General features: G+C 42.9%; 1 protein-coding gene across 1 annotated transcript in view; it reads left to right on the plus strand.

Annotated features, from left to right (window-relative positions):
• Positions 1-20,243: 20,243 nt before the first annotated feature.
• The window catches only part of RAB31 (RAB31, member RAS oncogene family), a 99,173-nt gene continuing 97,645 nt past the window's right edge, over positions 20,244-21,771 (plus strand). The window contains exon 1 of the mRNA XM_073331604.1: positions 20,244-20,511. Within this exon, the coding sequence (XP_073187705.1) occupies positions 20,473-20,511 (39 nt within the window). The 5' untranslated portion in view covers positions 20,244-20,472. The remainder of the gene's footprint in view (positions 20,512-21,771) is intronic.

Consider the following 21,771-nt stretch of genomic DNA (forward strand, 5'->3'; position numbering starts at 1 on the left):
TTGTTAGCACTGCAAATTCAACCTGGGACCCAGAGCAGCCATCAGCCATATCTTTTTGGAGTGGTCTGAAAAAATAATCCCTCATCACCCCCACACCAAATGTAATTGACTCCTTTCTGCAGGATCAGAATGGCCTGCTTATTTTTGGAGTTAGCTAGATGATTCTGTGGGACACACCTCACATTTAACTCACTAAATTTACATAAGAAGTTGTTTGGAGAGGGAGGATGGTGTGAGTGAGATCTTTAGGACCTTCTGCTGCAGAAGTGGAGTCCATCTATTTGTGCTACTGTGGGATCTGTTATACTGATTAATTCAGAACAACTGAGATTTATCAAACCTCTAACAGTATAGAGCTATGGGAACCATTTGTTCAGCCTAATTGAATACTTTAAAATTTATGCTATTGTTCCAGGGGGTAGAAAAAGCATTTAACTGGGTTGAATGACACTTAGTTTTCAACAAGCATTTAAATGGCTTTGATTTGGACCAATGTTTCAGAAGTAGTTACACCAGATATGATTCTCACTGTATTTGTACTGACAAATACAGTAACATTATAAATTTAAAAAAAATGTATGTACAAGATAAGGGGATTTCTTTTTCTTTCACCCTTTAAATTTTGCTTTGTTTATTGAGCCAGTGATCTAAAATAGCCAAAATAATAAAATGCAAAGGAAATGGATTGGAAACAAAGTACATAGTATAGTGTATAGCACATAATACACAACTCAACATACGATAACCTACTGATGTTATCTCACTCTAGAACAGTGGTTCCCAAACTTGTTCCGCCGCTTGTGCAGGGAAAGTCCCTGGCGGGCCAGGCCGGTTTGTTTACCTGCCGCATCCGCAGGTTCGGCCAATCACGGCTCCCAGTGGCCGCACTTCGCTGCTCCAGGCCAATGGGAGGTGCTGGAAGTGGCGGCCAGTATGTCCCTCAGCCCGCACCACTTCCAGCAGCTCCTATTGGCCTGCAGCAGTGAACTGCGGCCACTGGGAGCCACAGTCAGCTGAACCTGTGGATGCAGCAAGTAAACAAACAGGCGCAGCCCGCCAGGGGCTTTCCCTGCACAAGCAGCGGAACAAGTTTGGGAACCACTGCTCTAGCACATTGAATTGAATGACTTTGGCAGGGTCTCAGAACTGATGATTAGTAAACCCAAAATCTAGACTATAACTACTCAGCCAGAAAACAAATTTTCCATCAGAGGTTTAAATTTTATTGAGCTAACAGACTAAGGGCCTGATCTTTCAACTCTTAGCCATATAAGTATGTTTACTCACTTAGGGGGAAATTTACCCCAGTGCAGAGGGCCAACATAAGGTGTATGCATCACTCAAGCCTTCAAAATAGAGCTGAAAAGTGACTCAAGTGATGCATAATCTTTGTGCTATCCTGCTGCACATGGATGCATTTCATCCAGAGATAGTATCACTGACTTCAATCGCTTTTTAATTTCAAAAGAAGCAGTATGATCCAGTGGATAAGGCATTACACTGGAAGTCAGAAGGCCTGGATTCTGTTAAGAACTTCTGCCATTGATTATCTGGGTGACACTGGGCAGATCACTTAATCTCTCTATCTATCTGTGAAATGGGGATAATAATAATAATCCTAATAAAAACCCTAAAAATCCTTACCCATTTTGTAAAATGCACTGTGATCAGCGGAAGAAAATGCTATGTAAGTTCTAGGAATTTGTATTATTTCCAAAAGAGAAGGGATGTAAATCCTGTTGTCCTGGTCAGATTCTAATATTTGTAGTAATAATATTAATATTTGCCTGTTTTTGTTAGGGCACTTTTCATCTTCAAAACACTTGACGCTACAGTCCTGTGCGATAGACATGTAAGTGCCACTTAATGTCCATTTTTAATTGTATTGGACTTCCTGTCCCAAAACTGTTGTGCACTATTAAATGGCTTTCATATTCCAGCACAGAAGTAAAAGGTAAAGTATTTAGGCCTCAGTCCTGCAAAGCCTTATACATATGCTTAACTTGATGGTTGTGAGTAGTTCCACTGATGTTAACAAGACTACTTGAGTGTAAAGTACATTCCTAAGTCTTTGCAAAATCAGGGCCTTACACTGTAAGCTTTTCAAGGCAGAGACTGTCTCTTATGTGTTTATGCAGCACCTTGCATGGGACACCCAATCCTGATTGGGGGTTCTAGGTGCTAATATGCAAGTAATTATACATACATACATACATACATGTGCTTTAAAAATAATGTAATTGATTTAATTACACTATTACCATTTTTCCCTATTCTATTTTTCAAGGATTCTTTCAAAAATAGGCATCCCTTTTTTACGATGTTTTGTTATTTGTCAAAGGCAAAAGTATTATCCCATGCAATAATTTTCAGTTGTCTGTCTATATGTTTGTATTCACACTGTATGTGTCAAACAACTTGTATAATTCTGGACCAAGTGAAAAGTGAGATAATAAGTATATTACTGTGCCCAGGGAAGGATGCTGCAGTCTATGAAGGCTAATAGGTCCCCACCAGTCACATGGCTGCTTGGGGCAGAGTATAAAAAGAAGGGGAAGCAGATTAAAGAGGAACTAAGGGTATGTCTACACTATGAAATTAGGTCGATTTTATAGAAGTTGATTTTTAGAAATCAATTTTATATAGTCGATTGCGTATGTCCACACTAAGCTCATTTAGTCGGCGGCGTGCATCCTCACTACCATGGCTAGCATCAACTTACGGAGTGGTGCACTATTGTAGCTATCCCACAGTTCCTGCAGTCTCTGCCGCCCACTGGAATTCTGGGTTAAGCTCCCAATGCCTGATGGGGCAAAAACATTGTCACGGGTGGTTTTGGGTATATGTCGTCAGTCGCCCCTCCCTTTGTGAGACAATCGTTTGCGCCTTTTTTCCACACAGACTCCATACCACAGCAAACAGCGAGCCCACTCAGCTCAGCTCACCGTCACCGCGGCTGTTGTGTCCTGGGTGCTTGTCAGGGTTCCCTCCCCACTCTGAACTCGAGGGTACAGATGTGGGGACCCGCATGAAAGCCCCCCTAAGCTTATTTATACCAGCTTAGGTTAAAAACTTCCCCAAGGCACAAATCCTTTGTCCTTGGATGGTACGCTGCCACCACCAAGTTATTTAGACATAGAATCAGGGAAAGGACCACTTGGAATTCCTATTCCCCCAAAATATCCCCCCAAGCCCTACACCCCCTTCCTGGGAAGGCTTGAGAATAATATACCAACCAAATAGGTAAACCAGATTCTTAAAAAACAGAACTTTACTATAAAGGGGAAAAAGTAAAAGAAGCACCTCTGTAAAATCAAGATGGAAGGTAACTTTACAGGGTAATCAGATTCAAAACACAGAGGATTCCCCTCTAGGCAAAACTTTAAAGTTACAAAAAACAGGGATAAACCTCCCTCTTATCACAGGGAAAATTCACAAGCTGAAAACAAAAGGTAATCTAACGCACCCTGCCTTATTTACTTACTCTTTTTGCAATATTGAGACTCACTTTATAGGAGAAGGAGTTTTCTGACCTGGTGCTTCTCTGCTTCCCAAGAGAACACACACAAAAAGAGCACAAACAAAGCCTCCTCCCGCCCTCAGATTTGAAAGTATCCTTTTTCCCCATTTGTCCTTTTGGTCAGGTGCCAACCAGGTTATTTGAGCTTCTTAACCCCTTACAGGTAAGGAGGAATTCTAGGCTACCCTTAGCTGTATGGTTATGACAGTGCTGCTGTCAGCAGACGGTGTAGTAGGTCTGCTAACCATCATCATTCACCGCTTCCGCTGCAACTCTACTCTCCTGCAGCTTGGGGGATCTGCTCTGGTCCTCCTGGGTGCTGCTAACCATCATCATCCACTGCTTCCGCTGCAGCTCTGCTCTCCTGCAGCTCAGGGGATCCGTTCTGGTCCTCCTGGGTACTGATAACCGTCGTCATCCACCGCTTCCGCTGCAACTCTGCTCTCCTGCAGATGTCATACAATGGCAAGCATGGAGCCCGCTCAGCTCACCGTCACCGCTGCTGTTGTGAGCACTGTAAACACCTCACGCATTATCCTGGAGTATATGCAGAACAGGGCTAAGAGACGCCAGCATCAGGAGGATTTTGATGAGGACATGGACACAGACGTTCCTGAAAGCACGGGCTGTGGCAGTTGGGACATCCTGGTGGCAGTGGGGCTGGTTGATACAGTGGAACACCGATTCTGGGCCAGGCAAACAAGCATGACTGGTGGGACCGCACAGCGTTGCAGGTATGGGATGATTCACAGTGGCTGCAAAACTTTCGCATGCATAAGGCCACTTTCCTGGAACTCTGTGAGTTGCTTTCCCCCACCCTGAAGCACAGGAATATCAAGATGAGAGCTGCCCTGACAGTTGAGAAGCGAGTGGCGATAGCCCTGTGGAAGCTTGCAATGCCTGACTGCTACTGGTCAGTTGGGAATCAATTTGGAGTGGGCAAGTCTACTGTGGGGGCTGCTGTGATCCAAGTAGCCAATGCAATCATTGACATTCTGTTATCAAGGGTAGTGACTCTGGGAAATGTGCAGGTCATAGTGGATGGCTTTGCTGCAATGGGGTTCCCTAACTGGTGGTGGGGCGATGGACGGAATGCATATCCCCATCCTGGCACCGGACCACCTTACCAACCACTATATAAACTGCAAGGGGTATTTCTCAATGGTGCTGCAAGCACTGGTGGATCACAAGGGATGTTTCACCGACATCAACGTGGGATGGCCAGGAAAGGTGCATGATGCTTGCATATTTAGGAACTCCGGGCTTGGAGCAGCTGCAAGAAGGGACTTACTTCCCAGACCACAAAATTACCGTTGGGGATGTTGAAATACCGATAGGTTTCAGAGTAACGGCCGTGTTAGTCTGTATTCGCAAAAAGAAAAGAAAAGGAGTACTTGTGGCACCTTAGAGACTAACCAATTTATTTGAGCATGAGCTTTCGTGAGCTACAGCTCACTTCATTGGATGCATACCGTGGAAACTGCAGCAGACTTTATATATACACAGAGAATATGAAACAATACCTCCTCCCACCCCACTGTCCTGCTGGTAATAGCTTATCTAAAGTGATCATCAGGTGGGCCATTTCCAGCACAAATCCAGGTTTTCTCACCCTCCATCCCCCCACACAAATTCACTCTCCTGCTGGTGATAGCCCATCCAAAGTGACAACTCTTTACACAATGTGCATGATAATCAAGTTGGGCTATTTCCTGCACAAATCCAGGTTTTCTCACATCCCCCCCCACCCCCATACACACACAAACTCACTCTCCTGCTGGTAATAGCTCATCCAAACTGACCACTCTCCAAGTTTAAATCCAAGTTAAACCAGAACATCTGGGGGGGGCAGGAAAAAACAAGAGGAAACAGGCTACCTTGCATAATGACTTAGCCACTCCCAGTCTCTATTTAAGCCTAAATTAATAGTATCCAATTTGCAAATGAATTCCAATTCAGCAGTTTCTCGCTGGAGTCTGGATTTGAAGTTTTTTTGTTTTAAGATAGCGACCTTCATGTCTGTGATTGCGTGACCAGAGAGATTGAAGTGTTCTCCGACTGGTTGATTTGTGCTGGAAATGGCCCACCTGATGATCACTTTAGATAAGCTATTACCAGCAGGACAGTGGGGTGGGAGGAGGTATTGTTTCATATTCTCTGTGTATATATAAAGTCTGCTGCAGTTTCCACGGTATGCATCCGATGAAGTGAGCTGTAGCTCACGAAAGCTCATGCTCAAATAAATTGGTTAGTCTCTAAGGTGCCACAAGTACTCCTTTTCTTTTTGCGAATACAGACTAACACGACTGTTACTCTGAAACCTGGCAAAAAGAAAAGGAGTATTTCTGGCACCTTAGAGACTAACCAATTTATTTGAGCATAAGCTTTCGTGAGCTACAGCTCACTTCATCGGATTCATACTGTGGAAAGTGTAGAAGATCTTTTTATACACACAAAGCATGAAAAAATACCTCCCCCCACCCCACTCTCCTGCAGGTAATAGCTTATCTAAAGTGATCACTCTCCTTACAATGTGTATGATAATCAAGTTGGGCCATTTCCAGCACAAATCCAGGTTTTCTCTCCCCCCCCACACACAAACCCACTCTCCTGTTGGTAATACTGAGGAACTGTATGTAATTCCTCAAAGAAGAGGGAGATGCTAATGTAATTCCTCTAGTTATCAGCCACTTTGAAATCATGCCGCTGTGAAGTCTGCATATACTAGTTCAGACTGGATTCTTCAGGAACTAACAGACAAAGAAATGATTTTTAGTTAAACAGTTTAGTTTTAAACAGGATCAGGGCCTTCTTCCCGATCCAGCAAATGGACAGCAACTTTTGTCCATGGAGAGCCCCAATTCTTAGGGAAGGATTGAAAGGACTCGGCCTACTGAGGCCCCCTAATACTCTGTGCTTGTTCTGAGCTAAAGCTATGATGAATTTGTGACCACAGAAGAAATCTTTTGGGTGGGGTTTGAAGGGCTGCTCCAGTCAGAGCGCATGTTTACCTGGGGGTGACCTCTGGTAAGCTTGTTAGGGTGTGTGTAGATTCTTTTATTGTTTTTAATGTTTCTTTATAGTGGTTTTACCTTAAGAATAAAATAGGCTTACATAGAAAGCCTGAGAGTATGTGCCCTTTTTTGGACCAAAGAGGGTAATTACAGGAGCAGTTGCCCTGAACTGTGACATGATACATTCCACCTATCTTCCCTATACTACCTACACAAAGACTGAGAACAAGAGTGATCCTTGCTCTTCACTTGTTTGTACTCCTGGGACACACTCCACCTCAAAGGGGGCGGGGCCTGGCCTTGCAGCTCCTCTGCACTGTGGAGACAGGGGATGTAGCAGTCTGACCAAGAGATGGTACAGCATGTGCACTTCCTGTGTATGCCAGAGAGCAAGGTGAGGATCAACTCTTCTCAGAGCTTCCTCATTGGTTGTGCAGCTCTGCACTAACCCAATGCAGGCCATTGGCTAAATTACACATGCTGGACCTAACTGGATCATTAAACAAGGAACATATAAGGTTAATTGGTTCCTCCTGCTCCCTCCCCAGTTCAAAGCTGTCATGTGGCAGTTTATGGACTGTAACAGAGTGATCTGCCCCTTAAGGATAGTGCGGACCAGGGATAGTCAACCCTGTTCCAAGGCATAACCTTTTTAAGGATAGGTGTTGTAGAAGGGATCAGCAGACCAAACTAAGAGAGGCTGGGTGGAAAGAAGAGTGTCAGAGTCCACGCTCTGAGCTCAGTCGAGAGGAGCCTAGAAGACACAGTTAGAAGATACTTGGAGGAAGGTCTCTAGGGCAGAACCCAAACCATGGTAGGCTGGGGAAAATGCATTAAAAGAAAATCCCAGGAAGGAAGGTCGCGGATACCCTGCTCCAATGGGAAGAGTTCATGGGGGAAGCAACTGAGAGCTGGGGAAGACTGCCATAATTGAATCACAACCCCAGGAAGCAGGACTGTGGATATCTTGTTCCAAAGGGAGAAGAAAACAAAGCCCAACATTGAGGCTAGAAAAATCTGAGTAGGAAAGACTGCCCAGAGAGGCTGGAAGTAGAGTAGGAGTAGATGAGCTCCCATGCCTAGGGGGAATTGGAAACCAGGAGAAAGTGAGGGCTCGTAGCCCCAAGAAGTAAAAATGTTTGGCCCTGGAAGCTCTAAAGGAACTATGTTTTGAGAGTACTTAATAAATTAGACCTCGAGAGGTGGAAGGTTATTTTTGAAACCCTGACCGTGGGTAAGTTATGGGGTAGAGTCAGGAGAAAAGCTAGGGCAGGGTGCCTGCAGTGTCATGCTGAACCACAAGGTGGCATGCTCTGGGATTGCACCCTGCAACATGGCCCATAAGAGGAGGATCAAATTAAATTTAATCTTATTTTGTTTAACTTGATCATTTAAACAGCTAATCCTTTACTATCATGGCTACTCTTATATGTATCACATCTTCATATGTCTGAACTGCTGTTTTTCTAATGTGGTTTCTCCTACATGTGAAATGTGAACACAATTGAATGGAGGACCTAGAATTGGTCAACAAATACTTGAAGGATATAAACACAAAGGATGGAGAGGATTTATTTAGAGTCACCTAAGAGTATAACTAGGAGCAAAGAGATTAAATTGAGAGGCAAAATTTAGGTTAAATATCAGGAAAAACTTTTTGACAATGAAAACCATGGGAATAGTTCACCAAGGGAAATGGTGGCAGCTTAGGACATATGATATAGACTGGAAAAAAACTATATATGTAAAGTGGGAAACAACCCTCTGTGGTGTAAGGGATGGATGCTATAATTTAAGTCTTCTGTGGTGCAATCACGTTCAAAAAGTTGTATGGAAAGCTGGATGTGAGAATGTCCTGCAGCCCTTTTCACGAGAAATCAAGATAACAGTAAAAATTTTGGAAACGGGACATGTCCACCTCAACCTTCATTTCACAATGGTTCAGATTGTGCCTCCCTCTTGGAGGTAAACCTGATGAAGGGACAGTGGAGAAGAAAACTTAGTGAAGGAAAACCTTACAAATCTTCAGAGATGGCAGTTAGATGGCACTTACCTCCCAGTGCCTATGGAAGAAGCAGATCTGTGGCCCTGAATGCTGAGGATCCCACAAGAATCATACAGATCTTGGGAGCTCTGCTGAAGACCAGGGCTCAATGTGTATCTGGACAAGGTGGGAAGGGGCTATAGATGTGGCAGATTTCCCCTGCCATGTAGCCAGTGACAGGCCCGTGTGTATTGGATTTCCTTCCAGTGTGTGGCATTGTGGTATGTAGCGTATTGTCCAGATGCTTACAGGTATGCTTCAGCAAAAGAGAAGGATATGGCAGATGTGGAATGTATGTGATGAATGGAGTCAGTGTGTGCAAGTGTTTGTGGTTGTTAACGTATTTGTATTCATGTGAGATCCTCAGTGTTTGCAGGAAAATGTGCACAGATGTAGAGCTACTGTGGATGCTGATACGTTGCAGCTGGGAACATACCTCCCAGCCCAGATACCCAGAGATGCGCTAACTCTGCTTGAGCTTGTGGGCTAAAAATGGCAGTGTGGAGGTTGCAGCATGGGTAGTAGCAAGGGCTAGCCACCCAAGTAGGGATCCAGGAGGTCAGGTGGGCTTGTACTCAGACAGCTAGCCCATGCCTCAGTGTCCACACTGCTATTTTTAGCACACTAGATCAAGCAGAGCTAGCGCATGTCTGTCTACTCACACTGGGAGGCACACTCCCAGCTGTAGCATAGACATACCCATCAAGGCCGTGAGTCTGGTTCAACTTAGTGTAACTGGTTCAACTACTGTAAAGCAGGAATAAAGTCAGTCAATAGAATTACACTAATATAAATCCAGTGATAAGTCAAAATGAGAACTGGGCGTTTGGTCTGTCTATGAGAGCATGCCAGTAGCTGAAACATTGTTACACAGCAGTGTTTAATGCAACTTCACAGTGTTGTCAATGACTGTGCATCTAAACTTTCTAGAACTTTTGTGATGCCTGTGCTTCCAGGTCAGATTTTTGTGTGTGTGTATGTGTGTGTGTGTGTGTTTAAAATCTGAAGTTTTAAAGTTCAGTTATTTTTGAGTCATTAATGTGCAAAAACTCTGGCATTTAAAAAAACTGTTCTTCTCTAATGTCCTCTATCTGACTGTCTCAAAGTGCTTATTAAGATTATTTATTTGTATGGGGAGTTTGAGTGGGTGTGTGCAAAACCACAAAAAAGAATAAAATGTTAATGCTTGATAAAATAAGTGCAATACTCCAGATTTTCCCATCCAGTTTGAGCTTGTATAGATATGAATCATAGTGTTTTTCTAAGTTGTCTCTGAATGTAATGAATTGTAGGTAAAATATTACATCCTTTTACTCACATACTGACACAGAGGATTTAAATTAGATTAAGTACACACAGATTTTAGTTTGTGTGACTCAGTAAGAATTGGAGAAATCGGAATTGTATGTTTGCTGTGCTTTCATTTGCTTAAATGTCTGGACATGCAAAATTAGTTTACATAGTTCTCAGAGCTGTCAATCAGTGGAACTTCTGGAGATTAGGAAGCTGTTAGTTCCATGTGAATGACTGCAGAACGTCCTCTTTGAATGAGCTGCTTCTTACTGAAATGTCAGTTCACACATACACTACTTATAATAATTTGTGATTTTTTTAAATAAAGTGGCACTGCCAGTAATGTATAGAGACTGTGGAAATTTGGCTGATTTTAAATAAAACTTTTAAGGCCATTTTGTTCCTTTGATCCACAAATACAGTTCTCATAGATAACAGTGGGAGCTAGATATATAGATAAAAAGCAAAATATGGCTTAAAGTGTACTCATCATTAGGGCTGTCTCCTCTCTCTAACTTTGTCTCTTATATGGGTTTAGTTCTTTAGATACCATCAAAATATGCACAAACTAGCTGTGAACTAGATTTACTTCCTACCTGAGGTTTGCCTTTTATTTTTAGCTTAAATAACAACAAAAATATAGATCTCAGCCTGAGCTTGGCGATTCCTAGAGTATTTTCCTAGAGATCCCATCTGTCCCTAGTTCACTCTGCTTCAGATACATACTCAAACCCTTTTATACTCCTGTTTTGGAGTAAATAGGACATAACTGATCTGACATGAAGTTGAGTCATCAAAATAACTCTGCATTCCTATGTAAGTTTCTAGAACCCATAGCCATGTAAATACTTTCCTTTGCCCCAAAGTAAAGTCCGAAGTGAGCTCTCCTTTTTTTCTTCCTCTGCAACTCATTTTGAACCCAGTTCCCAAAGTCAGAGTTACTGTCAGAACCACTTCTGGTGATTCCTGTTCTCTGGCCACCAGCAAGTGCTATGAGGTTTCAGTACCACCTGTAGCCCAGAAGGGAAAAAAAGTGCTCCCACCCTATCCAAGACAACTGGCCAGGGTAATGAGTGGGATAGTCCCACCCAGACTCAGTCCATCTGATCCTTTACTTCTAGGGGGATGACAGTGGAAGGATATGTCCTGGAGTTCCAGTGGACACACGTGATCTGAATGGATTCAGCTTCTTGAAGTAGCTCAGTTTGAGCTAAGTCCCTCCCTTCCACATTATTGTTTGGGCACACAACAGCCTGCCCAGTGGGTCAGATACCACACTCCATTCCAGCTGTATGGGGCAACTGTGGGGACCTGACCTCAGTAAGACCAAACTCATGTTCCATCAAAGGACAGGATTTTTTCATATGCCCTTGTCCACCATAATGGAAACCAATGACAGAAGGAGCTTTTGGATCCTTCCTAGATTTGAGTGAATATCCATTTTTTTATTCTGTTTGTACCGCACCTAGAAGAGTGGGGTCCTGATGCACAACTGGAGATCCTCAGTGAAAACCACCAAGCTTTACTTTATGTCAGAGCAAAAAACATTGAGAAACCACCATGTTTCATGGAGTTCCAGTCAGAACTTCCGACTGATGGATAGATTGCAGTCAGGGAATCTCTCTTTCAGTCAACCTCCTTATTTACAGTCTACTTTAGCAAGAAATCAATGCTACTTCTGCGGCATGAAAGGCCACGTGAACCAGATATTTTCTGGTGACAAAGAACAAGGGAAGACTAATGTATTTTGCTTAATTGGGCTTTTATGTCTAAATAACTAAGTGAAGGTGCGTCAGCAGGGGGAACTTTGCTCTGCTGCGCCATCAGTTCCTCTGGTTACAGTAGACTTTGATGCAGCAGATTCTTCACAGTTGCTACAGCTGGTGCAGTTCTATAAGTGCCAGGTGTGTGTGCAGGGGAGAGCGACAGCATAGAGTGGCTGTGCTGGCATTTTAACCACTGTCTAATACTTCAGAGCTGGACAGGATGGATGTTTGAGTTTGGACAGGATTTACAGCCGTTTTACTGGAAATTAGGGCTGTCAAATTAAAAAAATTAATCACGATTAATCTTGCGATAAATCGCACTATTAAACAATAATAGAGTACCATTTATTTAAATATTTTTGGATGTTTTCTACATTTTCAAATATACTGATTGCAGTTACAACCCAGAACACAAAGACTACAGTACTCATACCGTACTCTTATATGTATTTTTTATTACAGATATTTGTGCTGTGAAAAACAAAAGAAATAATATTTATCAATTCACCTCATACTAGTACTGTAATGCAACCTCTTTATCGTGAAACTTGAACTTACAAATGTAGAATTATGTATAAAAAAGCCTACACTGTGACGCTCTATACCTCGGGGGAACACCCTACACCCTCAAGTTCATCTTTATAAAATGATTGTGTGGTATCCAATACAAAGTTTGTCATGTCTGGTGTCTTCAGAAGGCTCATGATGCACTAAGCATGCTTGTTTTAGTGATGTTATAGTAATTGTTACAGTAATGTTATAGTAATGTTATAGGTTATAATTTCATGTATGTAGTTATGAGGCTGAAAATGTATCCTCATGGCTTAACCGTAAAGCAAGCCCAGACAAAAACTCTCCAGAAGCAGAGGGGCAATTCACACCTCATCAAGATGTGGATGGGACAAACCCAGCCCAGCCTCCCTAGAACAAAGGGTGCTGGCCTACGCAGCAACAAAAGAATCCCTTAGACTCTCGAGGGAGTCACCCCCCTTTCTTTGGTCAGTTTGGAACTGCGATGAGGTAATGCTCACCTGACTCTGAAGGGGGTTGGGGGGCAAAGCCAAGGGGGAAGAAAGGACATGATAAAAGGGAGAGACTTTTGCCATGCTCTTCCTCTCTTTTCCACCTACATCTACAGCGACTGAAGCGCTGATCAAGCGCTTGATACCAAGCGACTGAAGCGCTGATCAAAAGGGAGAGCCTGGCTGAAGAGCAACCAGCCAGCCAGTGGTGAGAAGCATCTAAATTTGTAAGGGTATTGAAAGTGTTAAGATCAGCTTAGAATGTGTTTTGCTTTTATTTCATTTGACTAAATCTGACTTGTTATGCTTTGACTTATAATCACTTACAATCTATCTTTATAATTAATAAATCTGTTTGTTTATTTTACCTGAAGCAGTGCGTTTGGTTTGAAGCGTGTCAGAGGCTCCCCTTGGGATAACAAGCCTGTTACATATCAATTTCTTTGTTAAATTGACGAATTCATATAAGCTTGCAGCATCCAGCAGGCATAATTGGACACTGCAAAATGGAGGTTCCTGGGGTTGTGTCTGGGACCGGAGATATTGGCTAGTGTCATTCGCTTGCAATTAGCTGGGAGCAGCTTACATGCCAGAGGCTGTGTGTGGGTGAACAGCCCAGGAGTGGGGGTTCTCACAGCAGAGCAGGGTAAGGCTGGCTCCCAGGGTCAAGGATTGGAGTGGCCTGGCAGATCACTGGTCTGGATAACACTGGAGGGGAACATCACATACATTCAAAACTAAAACAGTGTAAAACTTTAGCGTCTAAAAGTCTGCTCAGTCCTACTTCCCGATCTTCCTGTTACTCAGACTAACAAGTTTGTTTACATTTTCAGGAGATAATGCTGCCCGCTTCTTGTTTACAATGTCACCTGAAAGTGAGAACAGGTGTTTGCATAGCACCGCTGTAGCCGGTGTTGCAAGACATTTACGAGCCAGATGCACTAAAGATTCATATGTCCCTTCATCTTCAACCACCATTCCACAGGACATGCTTCAATGCTGATGGTGGGTTCTGCTCAATAACGATCCAAAGCGGTGCAGAGCAACGCATGTTCACTTTCATCATCTCAGTCAGATGCCACCAGTAGAAGGTTGATTTTCTTTTTTGGTGGTTCGGGTTCTGTAGTTTCCGCATCGGAGTGTTGCTCTTTTAAGACTTCTGAAAGCATGCTCCACACCTCATTTCTCTCAGATTTTGGAAGGCACTTCAGATTCTTTAACCTTAGGTTGAGTGCTGTAGCTACCTTTAGAAATCTCACATTGCTATCTTCTTTGCATTTTTTCAAATCTGCAGTGAAAGTGTTCTTAAAACAAACATGTGCTGGGTCATCATCCAAGACTGATATAATATGAAATACATGGCTGAATGCGGGTAAAACAGAGCAGGAAACTTACTATTCTCTCCCAAGAAGTTCAGTCAAAATTTAATTAACACATTATTTTTTTAACAAGCGTCATCAGCATGTCCTCTGGAATGGTGGCCGAAGCATGAACGGGCATACAAATGTTTAGCATATCTGTTCACGTAAATACCTTACAATGCCGGCTACAGAAGTGCTATGCAAATGCCTGTTCTCACTTTCAGGTGACATTGTAAATAAGAAGCAGGCAACAGTATCTCAAGTAAATGTAAACAAACTTGTTTGTCTTAGCAATTGGCTGAAGAAGAAGTAGGACTGAGTGGACTTGTAGGCTCTGAAGTTTTACATTGTTTTGTTTTTGAGTGGAGCTATGTAACAAAAAAAATCTACATTTGTAGGTTTCACTTTCATGATAAAGAGATTGCATTATGGTATTTGTATGAGGTGAATTGAAAAATACTATTTCTTTTGTTTATCATTTTTACAGTGCAAATATTTGTAATAAAAGTAATATGAAGTGAGCACTGTACACTTTGTATTCTGTGTTGTAACTGAAATCAATATATTTGAAAATGTAGAAAAACATCCAAAATATTTAATAAATTTCAATTGGTATTCTATTGTTTAACAGTGCAATTAAAACTGTGATTAATTTTTTAAATCACAATTAATTTTTTTGAGTTAATCGCATGAGTTAACTGTGAATAATTGACAGCCCTAGATGAAATGTATTTGGAAGATCCCTTTTAGGAAATGATTGTGGAGAAATTTCTCATCCGTATGCTTCTATAGAAAACCACACATAAACATGCATTTACCGACTTACCACCTCCAATCTACTTTGAAGCTAAAGCCCTAATTGGTAGTACCCAAACTGGCTGTCTACAGAAGAAATCTGTTATCTCTACTTGGAAGTACACACATTAGAAGATTCTTTGAGAATAAAACTTTTAGCCTTATTTTTATGCCGTTTTCATATTTTACAATGTTTAGTTTAATTAAAAGGAGGAATTGTGGATGCTTTCCTTTCACTTGGCAATAAACACAGGTTTCTACATCAAAAATAAAGCTCTTGGTGTGGGCTGGCTTCTCAGTTAATACTACTTTAATATACTATCCTGAGAAATTTACTTCTAGAAAGTTACTGAGATGCTGTTCAGTGGAATCATCTGTAGTTTACTATGGGATTTTCATTGGGCAGCTCTTTGGGTAGATTGAAAGATGGGCAGATGTTATTGTTTTGTCACTGCTGCAAGGCTTGACATAATACTTGCATATAACTCTGTCTTCCTCACCACCCCAATCCCAGGGCATGGAGTCTGCAGAAGTTGTACATTGCCCTTCCCCCTCCTAACCACTGCCTCACAGAATGTTATGCTACAAAAGCAGTGAGCCGGGCAAAGGGAGGGGCAGAAAGCATGCCAGCCATGCCAGAGATTACCACCCACATATGCCTGATGGACTCTCTTGAGATAATCATTGATGTGACATTTCAAACAGTGCTCAATAAGAGTCGGCTGAAGACTGCTCTAGGAAGGAAAAATAGCAACAGAGAAATCTGGGGCTGCAACCTTGAAGGGTCACTTTTAATGAGACTCCTGATTTAAAATATGCATTGGCTACATTAAATCTCAGCAACTTCTCTGCTTGTTTTGCTCTTTACATTACAAGCATGCATGTGCACATGCACTTTGTATTGATTGTAACTTGAGAAAAGTGGCCAACATAAGTATTTTTATTTAGATTGTACAGCAAAGAGTATTGATAATTGGATGCTGAGCCTTTCACCACCAGGCTGTTGTTCTGAATTCAGCCCACATCAGTAGAGGCTGAAACAACTTAATGGCTGTTTGATGGACTAAGTGAAATCATATTCATTCACTGATTTGATTGGGGTACATCAGCTATGAATTTGGCCTATGATGCCCAAGTCACAGAAATCAACACAGTAATTAATCTAAATTGGCACACTAGAGGCCAGGGACTGAATGGAGACTGAACTACCCCTGCATCATTAAAAGTAGTTCCTCTAGCTTGGGGCTGAGGCACATGGTGCAGGAGAGTGAGAAGGTTTCACTGCTGGTCTCTAGCTATATTGTGTATTACCTGTTCTGTGGCTTAACAGAGGGCAACAGTCTTTAGTTTGTGAATTTGGCACTTTTCACAAGCACAGCATTTACAAAAGCAAAAATCCACAGCTGCTTTGAGAACTGCACAAACCCTTTAGGCAGTAGCATGAAGCGTCTTCATTGGATTTTATTTAAAGAAAACCCCAAACTGGATTTTCAGCAATATCAACTACTTTGCCTAAGAAAGTCTTTCCTTACTTGAGGGGGAGCTGCCCAGCAGGTTCAGGGGTCTCAGAACAGCACAAAAGAACAGTAGGAGTGGAGAAATTTCTATGGCCCTGGATATGCCCCCTTCACTCCCAAATGCATAAGTGCTCCTGAGGCAGTGGATAAAGGATAGCTTCCCTCTCCCCTGAAGAATGGTTGCAGACGCTTCCTCCTCTCTAGTCCTTTCCCCTGGGTTTTCCTGGTGGACGGAGTGATTGGGCCATATATGTTATTTCTGTGCAATGAACGACAGTGATGTTGGAATATGATGTGATTCCAAAAGAAAAGTAAATTTTGGTAGGTTGGAGCTTCTCATTCGACCAGTGTTTAATGGAAGAGTCACTGGGTTACTGGGCCTAATTTCCCTTTCATTCCTGTGAAAATCAGGAGTATCAGAAGTTAAGAGAATTGCGTAAGTTTCAAACCTATGTAAGTGAAAGGAGAATCAGGACTTCAGATTCCTTCCATGTCTGTGCTGTGTTTCTGTAGTACAAGAGGCTTGGGACTCAGGATGAGGACAATCTGTTTCTAATCAGCAGGAAAATTTAAAAATGTAAAAGAAAACGTCTCAAGGTTATAAACTATAGCTTAACCACTGGATTTTGGATAGTCTGTACAGTCTGAACCACAAGTTGCTCTTATTCCCCTGTTTCTGCTGACCTGAGCAGCTTGCTCTGTTACTGTTGCTCTTCATTTAATAGATTTGGTACTTTCTAGGGATCCCATCTTTAATATTTCTAGCTAAGTCATTATATTGTGCATTTGTGTATTTTACTTGTCCTTGGAAATACATATTTAAAAACACTTATTACTACACATAATGAGTTAACTTGCCTCCTGGTCTATGTATTGGGAACAAGAGCTGGGAAGGCAGCATATAGCAGGATGGCCTGGGAGTTTAACTCACCAGTGATGAGGAGGGAGAACTTTTTAGTGTCAGGAAGACACTTGCCAAGAACCAAGAAGGAAAGCAGCAGTGGGAGAGAGGAGGTCATCAAGGAACTGGGATGGACCACAGCAGTTTAGGGAGCTGAATGGACATAAGGCTGGATTTATGTCTGCATCTGTCACCCACAAAAGAGAGAAATCAGGGGTCCTAGTAAGTGCCTCACAAGTGTCAAGTCATTCTCACACCATCCCTGTGGGTGAAATACTAGTTAGAGAAATATTATTATTCCTATTTTACAGATGGGGAAACTGAGGCACAGAGAAGTTAAGTGTTTTGTCCAAGGTCACACAGCAAGTCTGTGGTAGATTCAGAAAGAGAATCCAGCTTTCTTGACTCTCAGTCTTGTCCCTAATCACAAGACTATCCCTTCTCCTTTCTGAGGGGCTTGCTGCTCTTAATCAGTGCTACCCTCCCCCAATAGCTAGCACTATATTGAATATAAACACAAGAGATTGGCCTGAATCAACCTTCCAAACCCAAATATCCCCCCATGCCCTCACATCTGGAGCCAGATCAAAACCTTGTGGCTTGAGTCCAACTCCAAGGCCCTAGTTCTCTCACTCCTGTGTAAATCAGGAATTCCACGGATGAAATCAGTGGAATTATACTGGTCTAAAACCAGGTAAATGAAAAGAGAATTGGACCTTACTAGTCTATGGAAACTGAGTAAAGGATTTCAGAAGGAGAAAGAAGATTATTTGAAATGCTTAAGAAATACCTCTGAAAAACTGATTTGCTTTTTCATGTAATGTGCAAAAAGCAAAATACAGTAGTGTATAAAGAAGCAAGGCAAGACATTATTTTAAAACACTGGAAATCTTGTAATTATTAATCAAAGTAAGCTGACACAAAAGGAAAAAGTAAACCTTTAGGGTTGTAAGACTTGTTTTCCTTCAGCTTCCCCAGAATTTAAAAACACTGAAACATGACAAATTCCTCAAAAATTTTTCCTGACCACAGCTCCTTGCATGCAGACAAACACAGAGGTTATGCCAGTTCCTGGAAGAGGGAATGTCATTAGCTGTTCTTAATCCTTAAGTATGGGTCTGTATGTGTAGTTTTTTTTTCTCTCTCTCTTTTTGTCCCTATGTAGATTGGCTTGATTTTGATATATTTTAATGTAATCTTTAGTGTTGCATTATTATTGTCAAAACAGATAGTCAAGGATAGAACTGATGATAATCACTTAGCAAAAATAATCAGTTAGATATTACCAGGGTTTTGTGAAAGTGGTGGCATTGTGTTTAAATGTGAAAATGTTCACCATTTTATACCAAGTGAATTTCAGAGGTTTAAACTGATTTGTGTGTCCACTCAGGAGTTTGCACAGATTTAACTAAACCCATTAAAAAAAGCAATTTAAGCTAAATGGTGCAGCTTCTGCAGGTAGACCAGCCCAGAATGTGTACAGTTAAGCACATTTGTAATTCTTTGCAGTAATTCTTACTGATTATTATTCTCATGGCAGTAAATATTTATACAATACCCCTAAGGTTATTCCTACTGATTGTTTTAGTAACAGTAGATTACTGTTTCTGAGGAACAGTTTATGCTAAAAGAGCCACTTTTAGAAAAGGAGAGGATATGACAGAGGTCTATAAAATCATGACTTATGTGGAGAAAGTAAAGAAGGAAGTGTTATTTATTCCTTCTCATAACACAAGAACTAGGAATCACCAAATGAAATTAATAGGCAGCAGGTTTAAAACAAACAAAAGGAATATTTCTTCATACAATGCATAACGTGGAACTCTTTGCCAGAGGACATTGTGAAGGCCAAGACTATAACAGGGTTCAAGAAAGAACTAGATAAGTTCATGGAGGATAGGTCCATCAATGGTTATTAGACAGGATGGGCAGGAATGGTGTCCCTAGCCTCTCTTTGCCAGAAGCTGGAAATGGGCGACAGGGGATGGATCACTGGATGATTGCCTGTTCTGTTCCTTCTCTCTGAAGCATCTGGCATTGGCCACTGTCAGAAGACAAGATACTGGGCTAGATGGACCTTTGGTCTGACCCAGTATGGCCATTCTTATGTTCTTAAGGGAATCCCAAGAAGGAATGGGGCCAAAACGTAGATTATATTAATTACATTGTCATTTCTTTTGCAAAATGCAAAAGTTATCTTAAAATGAACCATCCATCTAACTGTTTGCTGTGCTGGAACCTATGGGGCATTACTGGTTGAGAACCCTTGGTGAAACAAGAGACAGGAGAGGAGAAGGTAACAGAACAAAAATCTCTCCTCTACAAAAGTTTCCTTGTGCAAAAAACAAACACACAAAAAGCTTTCCCCTCCCAGTGATATAAAACATATTTTATTCTATTCTTACATCTCGCCCACTCCTGTTGTCCCTAATCTGAATGCCTTGTCATTTGCAGATCTGCCAGCCAAGTCTCAGTGACTGTCGAGGGAGACTCCTGTATTTGGGATTTACTACTCAAGCAGGTTTCAGAGTAGCAGCCGTGTTAGTCTGTATCCGCAAAAAGAAAAGGAGGACTTGTGGCACCTTAGAGACTAACCCATTTATTTGAGCATGAGCTTTCGTGAGCTACAGCTCAGTTCACGGTGAAGTGAGCTGTAGCTCAGGAGAGCTCATGCTCAAATAAATGGGTTAGTCTCTAAGGTGCCACAAGTCCTCCTTTTCTTATTACTCGAGCACTTTTTATAGCTTCTAACTCCAGGACGGTTTTGCTGCATGCATTTGTAGGCTCTCCCCCATCAGTTTTGCACCTCTCCCCCTAACTTCACCCTCGCATTTTGTGACAGCCCCCTGGCTGGTCGAACCCGCGCGGTGCACAATGGTTGGGGACCAGGCGAGGGCACGCCTGGCCCCGCAAATGCGAGCTGCCATTGCCGGGGGGGCGGGGGGGGGGAGGTGTCCTGGTGCCCGCAGGGAGCACAGCAGCAGAGTCCCCAAGAGAGAAACCGGCGCTCCTCCAGTCTGCCGAAGTGGAGAGATCTGTGAGCGTGCGTTGGCTTGGGCTGGGGGGAAGCACCAAAAAGGACGAGGAGGAGTTGGGAGGAGCTGCCCATGTGACCGGCGGCGGCTCAGGCTGTGGGGGCTGCCCAGAAAGTGCTGCAGCTGCTTTTCCGTTCCCTGCTCGGGAGAGCCGGCCGGGGCGTGACCCCGCCGGACAATGCGAAGCGGCTTCTCCCCGAGCAGATGATGGCGATACGAGAACTGAAAGTGTGTCTGCTCGGAGTGAGTAGCAGCGCCGCGGCGTGCGCCGGGCGGGTGGAGGGGCTCGGCTGGGGCAGAGCCCGCTTGCCAAAGGGCAGACGCCGCCGGGGGCGGGGGCTCCCCGCAGTACAGGCTCACGAGAGAGAGACCAGGCTGCCCGCCGCCCTGGGAGGCTCCCCGGGAAGTTTGCGCCGAGTTCCTTGCAAACGGACTTTCTTTGTCCCTGGCTCTTCTTTGTGCCTGGCTTGGCTGAGCCCGCGATAGAGGGAGCTGCTTGGGCCCGCCCGCTTCCGCTCTTGGGCTGTGCCCCGGGGAAAGGCATTTGCGGGGAGGTTGTTGTGCTAAGGATGTGGGCAGCTGGGCATTTTTTCCTCCCGATTGTCTGTGGTCTCGCTCCACGGCTCCCTCACCCCCTTCAGTTCCCTTCTGCGCCAGGTGGGGCACTGAATGTTCTGTTTCCTGGAAGACACCATTTCCAGCTGGGACAAGGGCCTGCCGCACACCCCCAAACCCACGGACCGCTGTATGGACCTTTGCCAGCCACTGCCCCGCGCTAAGTGTCTCTCCAGACATGGGTTGGGGTGTGGGTGTGTTAATTATCGGACTTTTAATGCTCCAGAGTTCAATGCACAGCTCCAGGGTGCTAGTGGATTAAGTGGAAGGAAGCTTTGTGGTACACAAAAAGAAAAGGAGGACTTGGGGCACCTTAGAGACTAACCAATTTATTTGAGCATGAGCTTTCGTGAGCTACAGCTCACTTCATCGGATCATACACAGAGATCATACCAGCTAAATAATAGATCCCACTCAGCTGAAAAAGTGCTTGTCTCTCCCTTTTTGAGGGTTTTATTACCTGGCTGTGGTAAATTCCTTCGGACTGAAACTTGGTATACAACATACCAGGTTCCTGGGTGGGATTTTTCTTTCCAAAAGGAGATAAACTTGGCTGTTGAAATGAGATGCTGTTTATAGAGCCATGAAGGTTAACCTCTCTCTCTCTCTCTCTCTCTGTCATCATAAATTTTCATAGATCATTTGAAGTGAAAGAATTTAACTGCTTTTTGTTTACCTTTTGTCTTTCACTTACCTTGAATGAGGAAAATGATCATTAGTCCATGTTAATTTTTGTTTCTAGTGATTTTCACTTTCTGATTCTTAACTACTAGCCAAGGCTGCAATGTTTGGGCAGGAAACAGTGAAGGAGAAGTTTTAAATCCAAACTATTATTTCCATTTAAATTTTAAAAGTGAATCTCATATATAAAAGCAAAACTTAAAATTT

The sequence above is a fragment of the Lepidochelys kempii genome, chromosome 2 (genome assembly GCF_965140285.1).
Source record: "Lepidochelys kempii isolate rLepKem1 chromosome 2, rLepKem1.hap1, whole genome shotgun sequence".
In the NCBI taxonomy this organism is placed as follows: Eukaryota; Metazoa; Chordata; order Testudines; family Cheloniidae; genus Lepidochelys; species Lepidochelys kempii.